Raw genomic sequence first — 21,413 nt, 5'->3', positions numbered from 1 at the left:
CTTACTTTCTTAGGGTGGTGGTTATGGATGCCTCTTCTTATCAAAGTGCTCTTGTTCTACTCTAGGTCATGCATCATTACTGGGTTGAAGGTAACTGCCCAACCAAGTGTGATAAGTGCCACAAAACGGTTAAATGTTACCAGGGCCTGACAGGACTGCATTGTGTTTGGTGTCAGATCACAGTGAGTAACATCGGAAAACAAATCTCTAGCATTCACTCACAATGGAGACTGTGTATCCCATACTTTCCAAGAGTTTTATCTGGGATGATCGTGCTGAATTTTAGACTAAGCATAAAACCATATATCTCCCAAAGGGATAAGGGTCGAAGTCAGATTTGTCCTCACAGAATCCAGAGTTTTAGAGCTAGTGACAACCTTAGAGATTATACCATTATGCAGATTCCACCTATGTTCCACAGAGCTCTAGGAGGTACCAGGAAGGTAATGAGAAGCCATGGCTAGGGGTGGGCGATGCATGTAGGACACAGTCTGAGTAGAATTCAGCTCTCCCTCCATCCCTAATGCTATTCTGGAAGAAATTTCTATTTCACATGTTGTAAATTTATTTTAATCACAGAATCTATGGGCTTACAAAGGGTAGACAGATGAATAATGTGGTCCAAAGATCTCATTATACAGTGAAGACACTAAGACCAAGAAAAAGACAGCAAATTGTCGTTGACCACATGGCTAGGTAGACATGCAAGTAGGTCCATATTTCAGTTCTTGATCCTTTTAAGAACTTATTTTGCCCTTCCTCACAACATGTTGTTGCCTTGCTCCTTCACTTATATCATAATTTGAGGTATAAGATTTTACATATGGTATTTACATATAGTGTTTATAGATGTAAACTCTAGTCATTATAATGATATTGACAATTGAGAAAGAAGAGGTAAATTGGTCTTTTTCTGGGAAATTTTAGGACTCTGCCTGATTTGCATAATTATCAATGCCTGTTTCAAATAACTTCCGGAATAAATGCAGTTGTTAGATGGTAATGCTAGAGTTTTGTGTTTAATTTCTGGAAATTAATTAGAATGTCATTTTTATAATAGAGTACAAAAATATTTAGGGGATTGTTTCCCCTCCCACACACACACGTTAATTTTGTTTTGTTTTTCCAGCTAGTGTATGAGCCCTCCTGTTGTAGGAGAAATTGTTCTTGCTTTTGTGGGATTAAAACAGTAGGGAGCAGTGTTTCAGTTAAGTACATTTTTCTGTAGTGCCCCTTAACCCAATACCCCACAAACCATTTACAGTTTTTCTTAAACACACATATGCATACACACAGGATAATGAGAGAAACTGTGACTTGCATTTCAAAAATACGATTACATACTTTTTTTTAAATGAACACATTTTCTGCAATCATTTTCAGCTATTACTTGGTTAAATTACATTTACAGTTGAAATTTCCTCAGTTATGAAAGAGTTTTGTTTTTTGAAGTGTTTGGTTATTATAATAAAATGTCTGACAATGATTTAAACTACACATATGGATTACTTAAACTTGTTGAGTCCTCAGTTTTAAGAAGACCACAACTGTTTAATTTTTTAGAAAATTTGTATACATTATGTAATATTAGATTTTTTTGCTAAGTATCTATAAAAATATGTAGTTTTTGTTTCAATCTTGTAGAAGCCTGTTTCCCTTACTTTCCCCATATAGTGCATATTTCCTTAGTTCTGTCTTTAACATAAGCTGAATTTGGAGAATATCAGAATTTATTTCTCGTTTGTATTTCAAGTTATTTTCCCATTCTTCGTAAATTTCAAGTGTAATGTCTTAGGTTTATTATTTTTCTTTTTTTATTTCTTAAAAAATTTATGTGTTTTTAAGATTTTATTTATTTATTTGACAGAGAGAGAGACAGCGAGAGAGGGAACACAAGCCGGGGGAGTGGGAGAGGGAGAAGCAGGCTTCCCGCATAGCAGGGAGCCCAATGCCGGGCTCGATCCCAGGACCCTGGGATCCTGACCTGAGCCGAAGGCAGACACTTAATGACTGAGCCACCCAGGCACCCTAAAAATTAATGTATTTTAAATGTGTAATCATTTTGAATACTCTAAAAATATGCATTACTGCCTCTCCTAATACAAAGGCTTGTGAGCTTCTAGAATTTTCATTTGACGGATCTCTTTCTTTCCTTTTTTAATCTCCATGAAATATGTCTTCTGCCCTTTCAAGTCTATGGAAATGACTCTCCTTGAAGTTACCATTGCTAGTAGTCTGCTACTGATATTCAAGGAATCTTTAGATTCTTTTCTTGTTTATATTCCATTTTGTTTTCCTAGTCTTATTTCTTACGTTTTAATGTTCCTCTTGTCTGTAATTCCATAAATCTACATTGCTACCTCTTTCTGACATTGCTACTTATCAGTTGTACATTTATATTTGATCTTAATCTTGGCCCCAGCCTTGTAACAAATTGGGCCTCCCTGGGGCACCTGGGTGGCTCAGTCAGTTAAGCATCCAACTCTTGGTTTTGGCTCAGGTCATGATCTCAGCATCATAGAATCAAGCCCTGCATTGGGTTCCTCACTCAGCACGAAGTGTGCTTGTCTCTCTCCTTCTGCTTCTCCGCCCCACACTTTCTCTCAAATAAATAAATAAAATTTTGGAAAAAGAAAGAAATTGGGCCTCTCTTTTGTAGGAAAAAGGGTGTTGCCTCTGAATAAACTATACTTTTAAAAATCTCAGGATTTCATGCCCAAATTAATTCAGACAACATGCCCCTAATATCTTATTCTTAAATAAAGATCAATGTGTAAATGAAGATGATTCTATTTGTCACTATAGCAGAGCACAGCATAAACTGCAAATGTCTTTAAATCCTTTGGTTCTGCTGAGGAAACAAGGGAGCACTGAGAGGTTTAAGGAAGAGTAAAAAAAAAAAATATATATATATATATATATATATATATATATATATATGGCTGCCAATTTACTAAGCTCTGAGAAGTCCAGAGCCTTCTGGTGAGCCTTGGCCTTAGTTTTCACAAACCATGATCTCTAGAGGTCCTATGGGTATTTGGTTCTCGAAACAAGACTTGCATAATTTTTTTTTGAAGTTCTCATATTTCCAGAAGAATATGTAGCCTTCTTCAAAGTAAGTTCATTCTCTATGCACTTTTGGATTTTTAACTGTAAGCCATTTTAAGGACACATTCATTAATTTAATGATTTTGTACCTAGGTTAAACAAAATATATTTACCCCAGAATATTTATATATTTAGTATAACCTATACTTTTTTCTTGAACCATTATGGAAGATTTTAGCGTAAGGTTGATCTGTTCTTGACCCCAGTGTTTTCCTACTACTACTACTGATTGCCTTTAAACAGACTGAATCTCCTTTCTCATGTCCTCATGCTTCCCAGAAAGTACTATTAATATAGCAAATATCTAGCAGAAGTTGAGAAAGAGATGGGCTCTGGCACCAGCAATGCTAAGCTTTAGGAAGACCTATCTGAATGGAGTCTATACGAAATAGATTGCAAAGAGAAACAAAAAGAATGAAACTTGGCTTCATTTCACAAGTTTCCCCAAGGCTATTGCTTTCTTTTATGTATTATTTTTGGAAATGGGTTGAGTCTTATAAGTCAGGCTGACCAGATTCTTAACATGTTTGCTGTCCAACAATTAAGATAGTAGTTGTTTAATCTTGGACCAGGCAGTTTCCTAAGTTGTAAAATGGAGTTAACAATACCTATATTACAGGATTGTTATAAGAATTAAATGAGTTAAAAAAAAATCTGTGTAGGTGTGTTTAGGGCAAGACCTCACACATAATAAGTATTCAGTAATTGACAATTATTATTGTAGTGAAAACTGGGTAAAATACCACAGGGGCACAAAATCCAACCCCTGGCTCACAGAAGGCGCTCCATGAATATTACTCATGCCCTTTCTCTTTCACCTCTGGAAGGATCTAGTTGCCCAGTCTAAGTCAGAATAGAATAGCATCTGCATATTCTAAAATCATCCAGAACCATGTGGTCCTGAATCTCACTAAATCTTAGACTAAGCGGATTTATTTATATTCACAAAAAGCAAGTATTCCAGCTTTCTCTCTTCTATCAGACATGGTATCATCATGCTTGCAGTCATTGGAAATAAAGTTAGAAGTCAATTTCTTTTATTCTTGTCTTTCACCTTTCTCTCATATATTCAACCTATCACTGAGCCTTGACATTTTCTCCTTAAAATATCTCTCTCGGATTTTAATTTTTGTAGCCATCATTCACAGCCCAAGTGCAAACTCTTAGCACCTCTTAACTAGATTAGAGTCAGAGTCTCTTGGCTTATCTCCCTAACAGAAGGTACTTTTCCTATAATGCAGGCTGCAAACCACCTCCAGAATCATCTTCTGAAAATACTAGTTTGTTATCATATGCCACCTTCAGCACCCTATAATAGTTCTGTGATAATAAATGCAGCCCTCACTTCCTCCTACCCGACCTGGTTTTCAGTTCCTCAAATATCAGACCCAAACCTAAGCACATGACGTATATGTTATTCCTTTCTACACACAGCCCCTGCTGTAGCTGTGAAGAGCTATTGGCCGTCCCTTGGACAGCCACGCTTCCCCCTTACCTGTTACTTTTCTGACTCTATCCCCTTGAGTGTACCCCCCTTCAATTCTAACTACACCTGAAAAACCAAATTAAGTTCTGTATCTGCCTTGAAATTTTCCTTGACACTAAGAGTTCTCTTTTTTTGAATACTTTCTGTACTTTTATTCCATACCAGAAAGAAAGACTAAATGCTCTCCAGAGGTTTCATGTCTGCATATTAAGGTTGTGAACGCTTTTAGATTACAATGTGATCGAGCTCCTGGTCAAAAATACACATTTTTTCCTCATCACCTAAAATGCTTGACAGAGTATGGAGCTTAGAGGAGGTCCTTGATAAGTTCACTTTATTTTTTTTTAAAGATTTTATTTATTTATTTGAGAGAGAGAATGAGATAGAGAGCATGAGAGGGGGGAGGGTCAGAGGGAGAAGCAGACTCCCTGCTGAGCAGGGAGCCGGATCAGCCGCTTAACCAACTGAGCCACTCAGGCGCCCCGATGATAAGTTCACTTTAATGACTGATATATTTGTCTTCTTAATGTTAAATATTGAATTTTAAATGCACGTCTTAAATTCTGTTTTTTTTTTAGAAGATCATCCTGTAATACCTAAATCTGTACCAGGCATACAAGTAGGTTTAGACAAATATTAAAGATAAGAACTCATTTTAACACCGTTTTTTTAGTCAGCACTTGTGGCTTCTTGAAATGATACTAATTTGCCATCTTGTAGATATGAAGTTAAGCTCTTAGGAAACTGAGTTTTATATCCTGTTGCAAATCTAACCACTTAAAAAAATAAAAACAGAAAACTTCTAAGAAGACTGTGAACTACCTTCTAGCATTTATGCAACCATTTTCTTGTGTTTTATAATTCAATCTGCCAGGCTAAATATCTTCATTAGTTCTCTTTTCCTTCTCTTGCTTACATTCTCTGTTCCTAAGATCCCACTGTGAATATGAGTTCATTTCTGCTGAGAGTGTATTTCCTTGACATTCTATTTAAAACAAGTTGTAATTTGCTCCTCGTTATAGTAAAATGTCCCTGGTGAGGTAGGACTCAGCAAGATAGGAGGGTGATATATTTCATTTAAACCTGACGAAAGAAAGCCTACTATGGCTATGAATTTTTTACTTTTGGTATCATGTAGGGCTACTCCTTTATTAAAATATTAAGTTATGAATAGGAGCGTTTAAAGGTTTCCATTGCCTTTCTAATAGGAACCTTTATGCTTTAGCAAATGTCTGCATTAAAGCAGCACCCTGATTTTGCAAAATGTTAGAAACAAAAGAATGTATAAGCCAACAATGTTCCTTTAAATCAGGTCACTTAGTTTTCTTTAGAAGAATGACTTCTGTGTCTTATTTTCCTACAAATACATATGGAAATTTATTTTCTATTTTTTCCTCCTTTGACTTGTTAGATTCCAGTGCTTTCTTCTCAATATAGTACTCCAACTCTTTTCACAACTCCACCCTGTAAATACACACATGTGCACACACACACATTCACACACATACATACTCTCACATGTTTTCTTTTTCTGCCTAACTTGAGATCGCTTTTCCCAATAAACATAGACCTGGCTGTAAATTAGGTGCCATTGGAAATTGTCATAAGCTCTGAAATTATTTCCAAGTGTTTAATTCACTTCCAGGAAAAGCTGGTTCATATTTTATGAATTTCCTAGATATAGGACTGATTTGCTTAATACAAAAGAGAATTTCTGTACATATAAAAATAAAATGACCTAAGGATTTCTATGCCTTACTCTTAAAAAATGCAAAGACACCCATGAATCAAAATAAAAACACTTAAAAGAAGGTAACAATTTCTTATCTCTGGGGCTCCTTTGGCCATTTTATAGAAGAGGCAGGATTCATCGATGCTCTAGTTTATTTCTATTCTTGATGAGGATTTTTGTCTTTACACTTCTGCTGATTTGGGATCTGGGTTATCTTTAAGACAATTTTCAGTCTTCAGCATCTTATTGACACTGAAAAGGACTCAGCTGTGTCTTTTTCTTATATGCTTGTCTGTAAAATGTCATGGTGACAAGTTTAAGCAAATTGTTTTTATTGCTGATTATGTTCACTTTTTTCCTTTTTAAAATTATATTGAAAAATAGTATGCTTGCAGAAGAGTATAAATATCCTAAGGGTAGAGCTGAATGAATTTTGCATAAATGAACACCTCATATAAGAAGAATCTGATCAAGAAATAAAACATTACCAGTAACCTAAGATTTTATGTGGGGGGGAAGGAAGGAGCTTTTTAAATTCTATCAGATGGCTTGTATTTTTTGATATTTGCCATTTTTAATAGACTTTTATTTTTATTTTAGAGTAGTTTAGGGTTCACAGCAAAAAATGATCCTCACTTTTTAAAAAAGATTTTAATTTATTTACTTGAGAGAGAAGGAGAGAGAGCACGTGAGCAGGGGAGGAGCGGATGGGGAGGGAGGAGAGAGAATCTCCAGCAGTCTCTACTCTGAGCAGGGAGCCCAAAGCAGGCTCCAAGCAGGGGGCTCCAAGTGGGGGGCTCCAACTGGGGCTCTGCTCCATCCCATGACCCTGAGATTATGACCTGAGCAAAAACCAAGAGTGGGTCCCTCAACTAACTGAACTACCTAGGCTCCCCAAATAATGTTCACTTTTAATCTTGATAAATAGTAGTGGGAACTCTAAGTTAGTTTTTTTGGCTTTCACATTTTGCACTTTGTCTTCCAGTGTGTCTCTGAGCAATATGGTGAATAAACTAGACCGGCTATACAAATTTGTCTTCTAGGTTTTAAAATGATGAGAATCATCAGTAGTTCCCATATGGTGTCCTCCATCTTGACACTTTGGGCTTCATGCAATGTCATGGTGTTGATGGCCATCCAAATATATTTAGCAGCTGTCAGATTCCAGGCTTAAAAAAAAAGTATAAGGTATCACTGCACATTATTAGTTAATACAGACTTCTGGCGTAGGAGATTTTTCTTGTACCGCCTGTCCCTGTTTTACTGATGATCATATGGCTACCGACTTTCTTCTAGACTCTGCTACTTGCCCATGTTCCTGCAGGATTCTGCCTCACAGCTGCCTGCACAAAGCTCAGGGATAAGGCAATGAGACAGGCAAACTAAAAAGGCCCATGATAGTTTCATTTGGCGTTTATGTTCTGAAATCCTCAAACCCAAATATGCAGAGTTACCCCCTACACACATACTCTATTTAGCTCATCAAGTGTGATTCTCTTGGAGTCATTAGTTCTTTCTTTTTGGCTGGAAAACAGGTCTTAAAAAAAAGAAGAAAGAAAGAAAGAAGCTGTCATTAAGTTCATTTTATGTTTGCCATCTCTTCTTACATCTGGTAATCCTCAAATAACTACACAGAAAGGGTAGTTATCCTTTACCATATCAGTTGCAAATTGTTGGAAACACATGGAATGGAGGTGTGGAGGAGGCTGAGGCCCTCAGAGGGCATATCTGTGGTCAGTGCGGCACTCAGAGGGCCCTGCCCCGGTGTCCTTCAGAGTCACATGTGAGGCTTCATGAACTTCGGTCAAGAGGAAAAAATTCAGGACTTTCTCATTCTGTACATGCAAGGATTTTTATTGTGGATCGTGCCTCTACAAATTAGAGGCTTCTTGGAATCTGCATTCTCAGTTTTAAAGAGGTCCTAAAGGATCAAAAAGCAAAAGCCTTTTTGCTGTGAACCCTGGTATAGAAGAGCCTTAAGATTCATCGTTTGTCTTTGGTTTTGGTTCATTTTTCATAGTGATTGATATGTAAGTTTCCTAGGACTACCATAACAAAATGCCACAAAATGACTAGCTTAAAACAACAGAGGTTTATTCTTTTTTAGGTCTGGAGGCCAGAAATTTGAAATCACGATGTTAGCAGGGTCATAGTCCATTTGAAGATTGTCTGGGAGAATGCTTCCTTGAGCCTTCCTAGGCTCTGCTCCTTGCCCGCCATTCTTGCTGTTCCTTGGCTTGAGGCTGCATCTCCAAATCTCTGCTTCTGTTGCCCCATGGCCTCTTCCCTCCATTTCTGTCCCTCTAGGTCCAGATTTTTCTCTTCTTATGAGGACACCAGTCATTGGATCAGAGCTCCTCTTCATCCAGTAAAACTTCATCTGAACCTGAATACATCTACAGATATCTTATTTCCAAATAAGTTCGCATTCACAGGTACCAAGAGTGAGGTCTTCACTGTACCTTTTGAGGAATCCATTGTCCATTATGTCCAAATTCCAGAGCCATGATTTATTCTAAGGAAATAGATTAAGTCCAATAAATTAATAATATATTTCACCACCAAATTTTCACTCGCCAAATCAGAACATCTATTTATTTAGTTCTTTTGTACATGTGGCTTGAACTTCTTTAACCCCTCTTGCCTCTTGACATAGATCAGCAGTGCTTGGTAAGAAGATTAAACCACTGTTTTAGAAGGAGTTTACATGTCACTGAGAAGCAGCTGCTAACTATGGATGAATATGGAGAGGTTTATTCATTTCATGTAAAGTGGCCTAATGTGCAGTAATCATTGCCCAAGTAGCCTTAACTCAGGGCAAGGAGTTAACATGACAGATGTTTTTGATTGAAGGACAACAGAAATACCCCTTCAGGGGAGTTCTATCACCAACAGCAAATCAACATTCTTTAGGGGTTTATATTTGATTGCTAATTAACTGCTTACTAAGGTAGGCTTGTTTTGAAAATTAATGTAGTCATGACTTAAATGGAGTGACTTTGGTTCAAAACTGAAAAATGACGCAGCTCCATTTTTGTTTTGAACAAAACATGTTACTTTATTAAAATGTATAATTGTTCTAAAGTAGTAATATTTTATATTAAATCGTATATTTTAATAATTGTATATTAAATTAATACGGAGTGAGAAATCCCTAGATGCCTTTAGCAAATTTGTATGATTCCAATAATAACTATCACCTCAATTTTAAAAATCACTATTTAATGCACTATGTTATAACACCTTAATTTAAACTTGTGACCAAGATGGATAAAAATACCAGTTTAGGTTCATACATGTTGAAAAGTAAATAACACATTATATGATTATACACTAACTTAATGTAGAGCTGATAAATACAATATAAAGATAAATTTTTATAATCATAATCATCTTCTTATATTTATATCCTGCTCCTACTGAGCTGAATCTCTGGTTACATTTACATATTGAATTACAAAGTTAAAACTAATGATGGGATCAATTATGCCCCATACTGAGCTGTGCACTTTGGAATGACTTTGAGAAAACAGGAGGGTCATAAAAGAAAAAAAAAAAGCATCCACAGTGCACAGTGGTTTCAAGATTATGCTAACAGATAAGCAAAGGAAGAGACAATAATTTGTGTTTGTCAAAGAAATCAGGCTTTTATTGGTGTAAAACCTAAACTACATTTTTAATATAAACATTTCTCATAAAATATATAGTCTGGGTCACAGAAGTTGCTGAATGGTGGATTTAAGGTAGATATACAAGGGCAAATGTAACATCATTCCCTTTATGATCCTCTTAATTGTTCTTGGAATTCTTTTGATGTATTTTTAATGCATTTGCTGTATCTCGGTTGAAATATCTGCTCCATATTTGCTATTGTCGTTCCAAATGATAGTGTCTTCTTTCTCTTTCCTAGCTGCATAATAAATGTGCTTCTCATCTCAAACCTGAATGTGACTGCGGACCTTTGAAGGACCATATTTTACCACCCACAACAATCTGTCCAGTAGTACTGGTGAGTTTTTCCTTCTCATCATTCTGCTCTAATTTGGCATTTTTATGACAAACTGGTACGCTATACCACTAAATGCTTCCAGGGCTGATTTTCCATTGATCAAGGCAGTGCTCTATAGATCTAAAATACCTCATTACTGCCGAGTAGACACCTTTGCCCACTATATTTCCTTTTTTCTTCATGGCACAATAAACGTTTTAGTAAGGTATGTTCTAACTGAAGCTGACTCAGGCTTTACCACTTAGTCATGCTGTACTTACCAGAAATTGTATAGGCAGAACACTTCTACATTTTACATGTTTTATAGATCTAGCTTCCCAGAATAATGAAGTTATTCTTGGGGGCAATTTTGCTGGGGATGCACATTATATATCTGCAATGTTGAGTTCTTCTATCTAGGTCAGAGGCTACCTAGACTGAGGACACATATGCTAAAGAAAGTTATGTACTGCCATTAGGTGTATTGTATTTTTTATTAGTGAACAATAAATTTAACCACCTGCAAAATACTTAATTTAAATAAATATGTAAGTGGGAAATGCATAACTGAGGCAGCCCAGAGAAGAGCAAACCTTGATAGAAAGAGAAGTAGATATTCAAAGGTAATATTCATTTTACATTTTGAAATCCAAATTGTTTCCTAAGTGAAACACTTATTTTACAAAACAAACTATTTTATATCCATAATGCAGTTCGCATTTTTAAAAATGACATGGAAATTAAGTGGCTGGAACTTTAGCTTGATATAATAAAAGTACAACAACTAAGAAATGTTAGACAAATACTTTTCTAAAGGTCAACCTAGAAATTAATCAAATTACTCAATTTGCACCCACTTATGATTCATTTTGTAATTATCTGTAAAATACTGGTTGTATTTTAAACGTCTTTATTTAAAAATTATTTAAAACTCTTCATTTTCTCAAACTACAAATATAGAGCAAAAGAAAATACCTCCACGTTGCTGAGGATAGCAATAACTAATTCCAAGTTTCCTTTTTTCATGTGAGATTCATTAGACATTCTGTAGTAAATAAGATTAATTAAAAATAATGAATGCCATATAAAAATACATTTTAGATGAATTTGGGTGTTATTTTATTCTTTCATAGTGTTGTCTTAAAGAGAAAGGACTTGTACAGTTTTTACATGTTTACATTCTTTTTAAAATTATAGTAATTTTACTAGTTTTGATGCAACCTTGATCTCAGATTTTAACCCTAGAAAGAAATTCATCATGCTGCCCTACCATCTGGCTGCCTATATAAAACCCTACTCAGTTCATTGAACCAGGGGACTACACTTATGTCAACCTCTGGTCACATAAAGTCAAGCATGAATTGCATTCTTTTTATTTCTCTATCTTTTCTTTCTTTGAGAGACTCAAAGGTAAAGAACATGTGTTACATGAATATTCTTATCTTCTAACGATCTTACAAATCGCTCTCGTTTTTTTTTTTTAGATACTCTTGATTCTGAAGATTTATTTTCAAACATTAAATCTTCCTACAGTTTTAATCATGATTTGCATCTCAACATTTGCTCTCTTATCATTTCCTTGGTACTACCTACTCTATAATATCTGGCATTATTGACTACTTCATCCTTCATGAATGCCTACCTTTCACTGACTGCCATTATACCACACTCTCTTGGGCTTTCTTCTGTTTCTCTGGATACTTCCTTTTTATCTTTCCTGGCTTTCGTGACTTCATCCTGCTCCATGCTGGTGCATCCCTTTGCTCAACCCTCATGTGTCATAGCTTTTCACTCTTAACATTCTTCCCAGTGGGATCTTGTTTATTTAGTTGACTTCATTATTATGTTAATTTATATTCAGTTCATCCTCCATCCATAGGTTTGCATCTCACACCTATAAAGTTGCAACTTGAAGGTCCCATGCTGTCTCACATGCCTAATATATTATCATTATTCAATGTACTAATGGTAGCTCGTATATAGAGAGCACATATACCATACCAGCTAGTATGCTAAACATATTCATTCATTAATTCAGCAAGTATTTATTGAGTGTCTAGTTGCTGCCACATAGTATTATAGGTAGGGGGGTAAAATGGTAAAAGCTAAACTAAATCTTTGCTTTTGTGGAGTTTTCATTCCAGCAATAAACAATGAAATAAGAAAATTATTTCATACCTGGTTGTACTTTAAATATAAAGGACAAAATTGAAGCAAAAAGAGAAGAAATGTGGGGCTGTAGTTACGAAAGCGGTAGTCGAGAAAGAGTTCACTAAGGGGATGGTTGAATGAACAGGTGAAGAATGTGAGGGAGTCACCCACATGACTCTCTGGGGATGGAACTTCACAGAGGAGTCACCAAGGATGGACAAGTAAAGACCCAGAGGCAGGAGAAAACTGTCCTATCGGAAGGGTATCAAGGAGATTATTGGCTGGGCCTAAGTGAAAAGGAGGAGGAATAGTAAAGGAGAAGGTCAAAAATGTCATAAAATTTTCATACCCTGTAGGGCAATTTAGGCCACTGTAAGGTCTTTAGCTTTTATTCCGAGTGAGGTTGGAAGCTGTTAGGGGATTTTGACCAGAAAAGGGAATGATCTGACTTACATATATATTATTAAAAAGAACAATGTAACTGTTGAGGGGGCAGCAATGAACAAAAACATATGTGACACTTCTCTTTTCTCAGAGAATTAGGAACCTGGGGTATTGCTGAGAGCAAGGACGGTATAAAATGTTTGAGAAGTTTGAGGATTGGGAAGAAGTCACACACACACACAACAGGCACTGAGGAAAGTGGGAGCTTAACGGATCAAGGAAATACCATTTGTTTGGCAGGGGGTAATGAGCAGCCACTTGTTTGTCATCATAAAGTTAGAATAAAACCAGTAAGCTTGGATGAGTATATTTCCCTGGTCACATACAGTCATATTTCTCCAGTTTAGTCTAGTTCCAGGAGAAGGCTAGGCATAGCCTAGCCTTAAGGAGACTGTGTTTTGCTAAATATGATAAAAAGAGAGAGTAGCCAGGGAGTAGAGGGTATATGCAATAGAGTGAGTGTAAGGATTGACCATGGAATTTAAGCTGGGAGGTGAGGGAAGTAAGGACATGAAGAGGGAGGCACACTAATGGGTGTTAGGAAGAATATGTTGTAGATTCTAGTTGAATCCAAGATTGTTGAAATCAAGGTTATTGGTGTCAGGTTGTGAGAGTGAGTGGGGTGGCAAACTGAGATTATGAAGGGGTTGTGGTCACTGGTAATGATACGTATGAATTTGTTTAATCCTCACAATGACACCACAAGATAAGTATTATAACTATCTCCATTTTATTTATGAATAAACTGAGAAACAGAGAGGTTAAGTAAATTTCCTGTGTCACATGGCTATGAGGTGACAGACCAGAACTGGAACCCAAGAAGTATCACTCCAAAACTCATGCGCGGAATTCATCATTCTCACCCTTTCTCCAAATCCCCAAACAGGTCCCCTCCCTCTCCTGTTTGTCTTATCTTGGTGACTAGAACATTCATATCTTAACTTTCCCAACACAGAAACCTAAGAATTATCATTGATGACTCATCTTAAATAGATTAATCACTGGGCAGCCTATTCTAAAGTTCTCAATCCTTTTTCTTTTCTTCAGCCCAACTGTAACTGCCTCACATGTCACCATCACAAATTATTCTCCAGGATTGTCCTAATGGTATCCTTACTGAATTGCCTCCATTCCATACAATCTTCATTCTGCGGAAACAGAATGGATCCACTTGCCAAAAGGCAATCTAATATGTTCCTGCTTAAATATTTTAACATATTTAAAATAAATAAATAGCCAGTAATTCTCTATTTGAATTCCAGTGTATCTAGCATGGTAAGCAAGGCTCTAACTAGATCAACTCACCTAATCCCTCATATGCCGGTTGCACACTAGAAATCAAGGATAATTGGAACTACTGTAGTTCTCCTAAGTACACCCACTTTCTAAAGCTTTTGGAGTTTTGTATATGTTAATAAATCAGCCTGAATCTCTTTACTTTAAAATTTCCCCTGCCTTGCTAAGTAGAAATTAAAGGTTACTTTTTTAGCCTGGAATAAATACTCATACTACTATTGGACCCATTAACTATTTAAATACTAATAATATAAAGAAATTATGCAGTTGTTCTGCCCACTAAATTGCTTAATCTGTTCTGACTGATGGGCTCTGAGACGTTTTAATTTGTAAATTCTCATTTGACATCCCAGGAATAACTCCACACCATGTCACCCATTGTAAATTTTTAACTTTTGTTTAAAGAATATCATTAGTTTTCACAAATAATATAATCCTGTTTTCCTTTTTGTTTTCAATAACAATTTCCTTCTTAAAAATTATGAGTCCCGTTTGCTCATGCTGATATTCTTGAAGAAGAGCAGGTGAGGTTCAGAATCACTGCAAGATGGACGTGAATAGAAGAAATCTATCTCTATTCTAGGAAATATAAAATGAAGAACTTAAGATACCTATTTTTATTGAGGTTTTTTTTTTTTTTCCTTTGCCTTGACTATATAGTCAGGGATTAGCTGTTGAATGAGTGACATAAACTTAATACAGAGCCTAATTCCTGGATGAAGCATCTAAATAACACACTACAATGTCATGGTCCACAGCAGCAGTCTTTTGATATTTTAGAACATCTTTTTAGGTGTTATTTATCTTTTAAAAAATCCTGCATCACGTTTCTCAGCCTCCCAATTGCTCCCCAACACTTGTTATTAACTTCAAGTTAATGATTCAGTAGATATGTGCTCACCTGTTAGGGAGATTAGCAAGGTAAGCACCTTCTTTGCACTGATGACACGCTTTTATTGGCATATACTACCAACGGCTTCCACACATAATTGGTCTTGATAGTGCCTATTGCCATAAAAATGGATTGAAACCAGCTACTCTGAAATTAAAATTGAAATGTGACCAGTGAGTCTAGACATCAGATATAATCACTGTTTTCTGGGATTGCAGTTGATCTCTGGCATATTTCGAGAGTATTATCAAAAAACCATATTGCTTAAAATTTATGTAATTTAGAGATTTTTGTCAAGATACTCCTATGACTGTGTTTGAATACTTATAATGCTTTCTTTGAAAAATCTTCCAGCAAAAATGATGACACTCATGGTCCATTTACTGTCATATCGAAGAAAATTCAGAACTGTTTACAAAGGCAGATTTCTTGAAGGCCTTCCCTTATCCTACCTCCAAACAAATGTAAAGTGATTCCAATCTATTCAGTGGGGACTCTTGATAAACAACTTAATTTCCATAAAAAGCCATTAATCCTTCCCAATTGATTGTTAAAATGAATATTTCTCCTTTGAATGGAATCCATTAAAAAATATATTCTTGATTCTCCTTATAGATTGAACTTGGAAATTTCTGTTGTCCAATCTCAAAGTGACAGTGCAAAAAACTGTAATAATTTCATGTAGAACATGGCCTGATAAGCATGAAACGCACCTTTTATGTTCTTTTATGTTCTAAACTTTACCCCCAACCAAAGACAGACTTGGTCCATTTGTTTTAGTCCCTTACTGAATTGCTTTAATTTTATTCGGACTCAGTATTACATCATTAACCTACATTGAAAGACATTTTAAAAGTCATATAGAACTCCTTACTGTAACAACAAAAGCTATGTTTTTAGAGATGCCTTCATTACCTAACAGAAATCCTTCCCAATTCTCTTTATCATGGTTTGTTATCTTTTGTACCCTATCAATCCTATTACTGTCATGGCTTTTTTTTTTAATTATAATTATTACGTATTTATTATTTACACTCAACACACACCCAACACACAACACACACACATATATGTTAGCCCCCTGCCCGCCCCCCCCCGAAAGGCTGAATACAATAGATCCAGGCGTTGTGTTTAAATTAAATAAAAAATAAAAAGAAGATTCCATATATGCGTTTAGGATAAAACACAATGCCTGGATCTATTACTTTCATGTTTTATCTTCTATCCTTAGAATGTACAGAGGTAAATGCATACCACGTTTGACAATGATGCATGAATTTTGTTATTTACTTCTTTGTGCTAATCCATAACTTTATTACCATCTCATCCATAAATTTCTCTTCATTATAATGGCCTCAGAACTTCTAAAATTATTTCTAATAGTACATAAATTTGTTAGATCACAGAAATCAATGAAAGAGGCTAAAGTCTTTTGATTCTTAGAGTAATTTTGTAAAGGAAGCTACAAATTTGATCAACTTCTCTAGAACTGTAGTGTAGTCGATATGTTCATTCCAGGTTTTATATTTTTTTTTTTATGATCAGTCAAATTGGGTCTCTAGGAGTGTGCATGTTTTTATAATGATTCTTCAGTTTGAGGGAGGCTTTTATTACACTGATTTTTTTCACTCTCAACAAAGGAAAACTTGAGATGTCTCATGGGGAGGTGGCATTTTAAACTTTATGTTTGAACAGTGAAATGAAGCAGATCATCATAAATATCATTTTTATTATATTTAGCTCCATGATTTAATTTAGTTTTCTCCATGCATAGCATGATTATTGTACATTATTATTTAAGAGCAAGATTCCTTTTTTCTAAATAAGGGATTGATTATTAGTCATTTTCTATATCAATATATGCTAGTAAAGCTAATAAATTTAATATAGGGATGATATAATGTTGATTACTTTAAACTAGACTTTACTTTTTAAAGATTTTATTTATTTATTAGAGAGAGAGAAAGAGAGAGCATGCTCAGGTGAGCATGTAAGGAGGGAGAGATGCAGAGGGGGAGGGAGAGAAAGAGGGGAAAAAGAATCCCAAGCAGACTCTGCACTGAGCACAGAGCCTGAAGCAGGGCTCAGTCTCACAACTCTGAGATCGTGATCTGAGCTGAAACCAAGAGTTGGATGCCTAACCAACTGAGCCATGCAGGTGCCCCTAAACCAGAGTTTATATTAGAGATAAGTATCTACTGTTTATATACTATAATGACTGTTTTTATTTTGAGATCATTACTGATAATTTCTGTGCATTATTTTTATATACAATATCTGCAGTGCAAGATTCTTTTGTTTTACCATCTTCTTTTCTCTGTTTCTTCCTTTCTTCTTCCCATTGTCTTTTTAAGTTACTGGAGCTAAAAATCCAGATAAGAGCATTTATCTTATTTCCTACAAATTACACTCTATTGGTCAAGACAGGTAAGCAGGGCGCCTGGGTGGCTCAGTTGGTTAAGCGACTGCCTTCGGCTCAGGTCATGATCCTGGAGTCCCGGGATTGAGTCCCACATCGGGCTCCCTGCTCGGCGGGGAGTCTGCTTCTCCCTCTGACCCTCTTCCCTCTCGTGCTATCTCTCATTCTCTCTCTCTCAAATAAATAAATAAAATCTTAAAAAAAAAAAAAGACAGGTAAGCAGATTACATATTATGGCAAGATAAATATTAACTTATAGGGGCTCTAGAGAACAGACTCTTAATTCTTCCAGACGGTAATTCAAAGAGTAAATGAAAACTTTCTTGAAGAAATGATGCCTTACTTTTGAAGAATATAATAAGTGGGGATTTGACCGCCAGATGCGCAGTGAATGCCATATGAGTAGTCTCAGCAATCAGAGAGGACAGAGTGAGATCTTGAAACTAAGAAAAGTTAATTAAGGGTTATATTTAGAGGTCAGGCTTGGAGAGATGGACAAGATAAGGTCTGAGATAGTGGAAAGTCTGTTCTGTCTTGTCAAGGAGTTGGGCTTATCCAGTATAAATAGAGGACTACATTATCAGGCTTTAGAAAGAAAATACTGGTAGCAGTGTAATCTAAAATAGATTTAAAGCTGGGGAAAAATAAAGCTGGGAGCACAGGACATATGAGAGTATAAATACAGGATTGTGATTTGAACAATCAGAAACACCAACAGAGTAAGAAAATGAGGGAATCAGAAGAGAAGATTGTAGCAGAAAGTGGAATTAGAGTGTCTGATTTGATTTCAGAGTAGATTAGTCCCAGAGGACTGTAAAATCCAGTTTGCAGCCACGGGTCTGGGAGGCTCACCTTGTGGGGAGAGGAGGTTCACTAGCTAGCAAGAGGTCGAGTAACTCTGGGGATAGTTTATTGTATGTTGTCCTTAAAACATCCCAAGATAATTATAGGGTCTCGATGAAATGGTTGCTGTATAAGCATAATGAATAAGAACAGCGGGGAGAGCTACGAGGTTCCATGAGTTTCATATGAGAAGGGATATTCTACTCTGAGTCCGCAAGAATGATGAGGTGGATGGAAAGCCGAGAGATTTCCATAAAAACTATAGAACAAGTACTGGTTGAGAGAATGAGCAGCCTCTTTTCAGAAATGTACTAGGGAAAGTGGCAGTGACTTAGAAAGAAAAACAGTAATTTGTTCATTTTAAGCAAAGATTCAGAAAGCCCAATGAAAAGTTTTAGAAATGAGGTGAGATATAGAAGATCAATTTAGGAGAAAGAAAGCAGAGATAAGCTTGGGATAGTGATGACCAGAAAGGATAGAGACTAGAAACTTAAGTTGCCCATGAACTCTGGATCTGTGGGCAAGTTGTTTCCTTCAAAGGGTTACAAGACTGGTAACAAATGATTTGTGCTCAGGATATAAAAAATAATTCATGTAAATAAATAATAAGTAACAAGCCAATCCAAAAGGGCAAAAGACCTAAAATAGGCTTTGAATAAAAAACACATAGACAAATCACCTATAAACATATAAATGTATGCACACCATCTTTACTCCGTCAGGAAAATACATGTTTAAATCTCAATAGATAACACTACACACTCCTCAGAATTATTAAGACAATTACAAATCCTAAACTTTGGAAAGGATAAGAAGCAAGTGGATTGTTCATACATTGCAGGTGGGAGAATAAATTGGTTCAGCCATGTTACAATACTGTGTGGTAATATACTCTTTGTATTTGAATCCTGGCCTTTTCACTAATTTTGTAATATGAGGCAAGCTATTCATATTTCGTACATCTGTATTCCATTTGTAAAATGGAATTAAACAAATTAATTCATGAAAACTGCTTAGAAGTATGCCCAGTACATAACGAGTGTTCAGTTGATATCACCTACTATTACTGTTATTTTAAATATGATGTTGGAATTTAAAAAATAAATTTTAACCATTTATTATAAAATAAAATTTATAAAAACAACATACAAATTAAGAGAAAAAATTTAAAAATTGGAATAAGATATATAAGAACAATTCTTAATATATAAATGGAAGTATATTAAAAGCTTCCTCTTGATTCTTAGATGTATATTTTTGACATATCTGTAATTAAACTTCATGTATCATGTAACACCTTATTTTTACACTTAAACTAATATCATTAAACGTATGTGTTTCTATATACTATGGAACATTGCTATTCATGGCTATATAATATCTTATTAAATGAAGATATTATAATTTAGTTGAAATAATGTTTATGCCTAGCATGTTTCCAATTATTTGTTTTGTTATGATATATAACACCTTAGTGAACATCTTTATGAAGAATGGCTTTTCCTGGTTACTCTGTAATAGATATTGCAAAGTATCCTTGTTTTGCTCATGCTGTATTATTTTGTTCTACACATGAATCAGATTTCACAGTTGTTTAGTTCTTTCTGTACTATAAACATTTCTAAATCAGGAACATAATGTTTGGAATGTTTCCTAAAACAAAACAAAAAACTATTAATTTAAACATTTAAGTAACTAATTTTAGATGATAATTTTATCTTATGTTTAAACAAACATAGTATTTTCAGAATATACAGTCAAAATAGTATTCATTGGCAGAAGGTGATATGGTAAAAAATAAAGTGTACGTTCAGTATTGTGCCCCTTTGGGACCAGTTGTGGTCTCTTCTCCCCAGAATATATTCTTGTTGTAATATTCTGTATTACCTTAAATAAACCTCAAAGAATGCCAACAAAATCAGTAATGAAGCTCGTTAACTCAGAGAAAGGAAAATAAAGCTATTTGGATAATACGATTTCTAGACCTATCCTTAGACTTGATTCACATTTTTCCAACCACCTCTCTTCTTTACTGTGACTGAAAACTTGGACAACATGGTGTTGCTGAAATACACAGTCCACGCTTCTCTACATATAACACCCTTGGAGAACCATATGTCTATATTACCTTCTCTTCTTCCAATCTTGCTTGCTCTTCTACAATTATAAGAATTCTACTAAATTATGCATTGTAGATATGGTGATTAAGTCTTGCGTAGCATCGGGTATGTTAAATCTTTCCTGAAAGTATGTGTTTAATCAAGTCGTTACTCCTCAATGATGTCAAAAGTTCTTTTAGAGTTGAAAGCATGGTGTGTGTGTATGTTCCTCACAGTCCAGCTATTATGGGCTCTTTCTGTATTCTCTGGCACTTAACTGCAACCAGAATAGTTAATAATAACAATTTCAGTAGTATACATTAGCCAATTTAAGGAGGGGGAGAAATGTTTGAATTCCTTGTGATTCTGAAATTTGGATTTTGAATGCTCTGGAACCTTAACTTCCTATACTAGTTGTAGGGCTCCCAGAAGTCTGGTGGAGAGGTGTGAACAGTTGGCTAAGGATGTGACTTCCTGCACTGAGCTTCAGTTTTTATTTAACATCATTTCGGCTGCTTCTCCCTTCTTGCATTTACCTCTTTAACCTTTAACCACAGTTACTGAAGTCATCTATTTTCTTGAAATTCTTTATATAATGTACCATGGGTTTGTGCCTGTGCAATTTTCTTTTTTGTCTAAAGAGTGGGGACAAAGCCCATTGTCAGTGCTTAATAAATGTTTCATCAATGCCATTACTTAATATTCATTTAATTAATATTCATTATAGATCAATTCATAATTGTCATCATAGTAATGATAGGCAAAAAAGAATCTAATTTTTTCCATACTTTGAAAATCTAACTCAGACTCATTTTTATGTTATTATTCATAAAAGATAGCTGCTTTTTATTTATTTATTTAAAAAAATGTAGAATTAAATTCTGAACATTCCTCTATTTTTTGCCAATGGTTTTCTGACTCAAATTCCAGTGAGGAACACATATTTAAGCATTAA

General features: G+C 35.4%; 1 protein-coding gene across 9 annotated transcripts in view; it reads left to right on the top strand.

Annotated features, from left to right (window-relative positions):
• The window catches only part of DGKB (diacylglycerol kinase beta), a 710,493-nt gene that overhangs the window by 217,611 nt on the left and 471,469 nt on the right, over positions 1-21,413 (top strand). For all 9 annotated transcript variants that reach the window (XM_025873283.2, XM_025873279.2, XM_025873282.2 and 6 more), the window contains 2 exons: positions 66-182; positions 10,237-10,335. In XM_025873283.2, the coding sequence (XP_025729068.1) occupies positions 66-182; positions 10,237-10,335 (216 nt within the window). The remainder of the gene's footprint in view (positions 1-65; positions 183-10,236; positions 10,336-21,413) is intronic.

This window comes from Callorhinus ursinus, unplaced genomic scaffold (genome assembly GCF_003265705.2).
Source record: "Callorhinus ursinus isolate GAN/ISIS: 27379988/994484 unplaced genomic scaffold, GSC_fseal_2.0 scaffold12, whole genome shotgun sequence".
Classification (NCBI taxonomy): Eukaryota; Metazoa; Chordata; class Mammalia; order Carnivora; family Otariidae; genus Callorhinus; species Callorhinus ursinus.
Note: the sequence above shows the minus strand (reverse complement) of the source record. Positions and strands in the feature narration are given on the sequence as shown.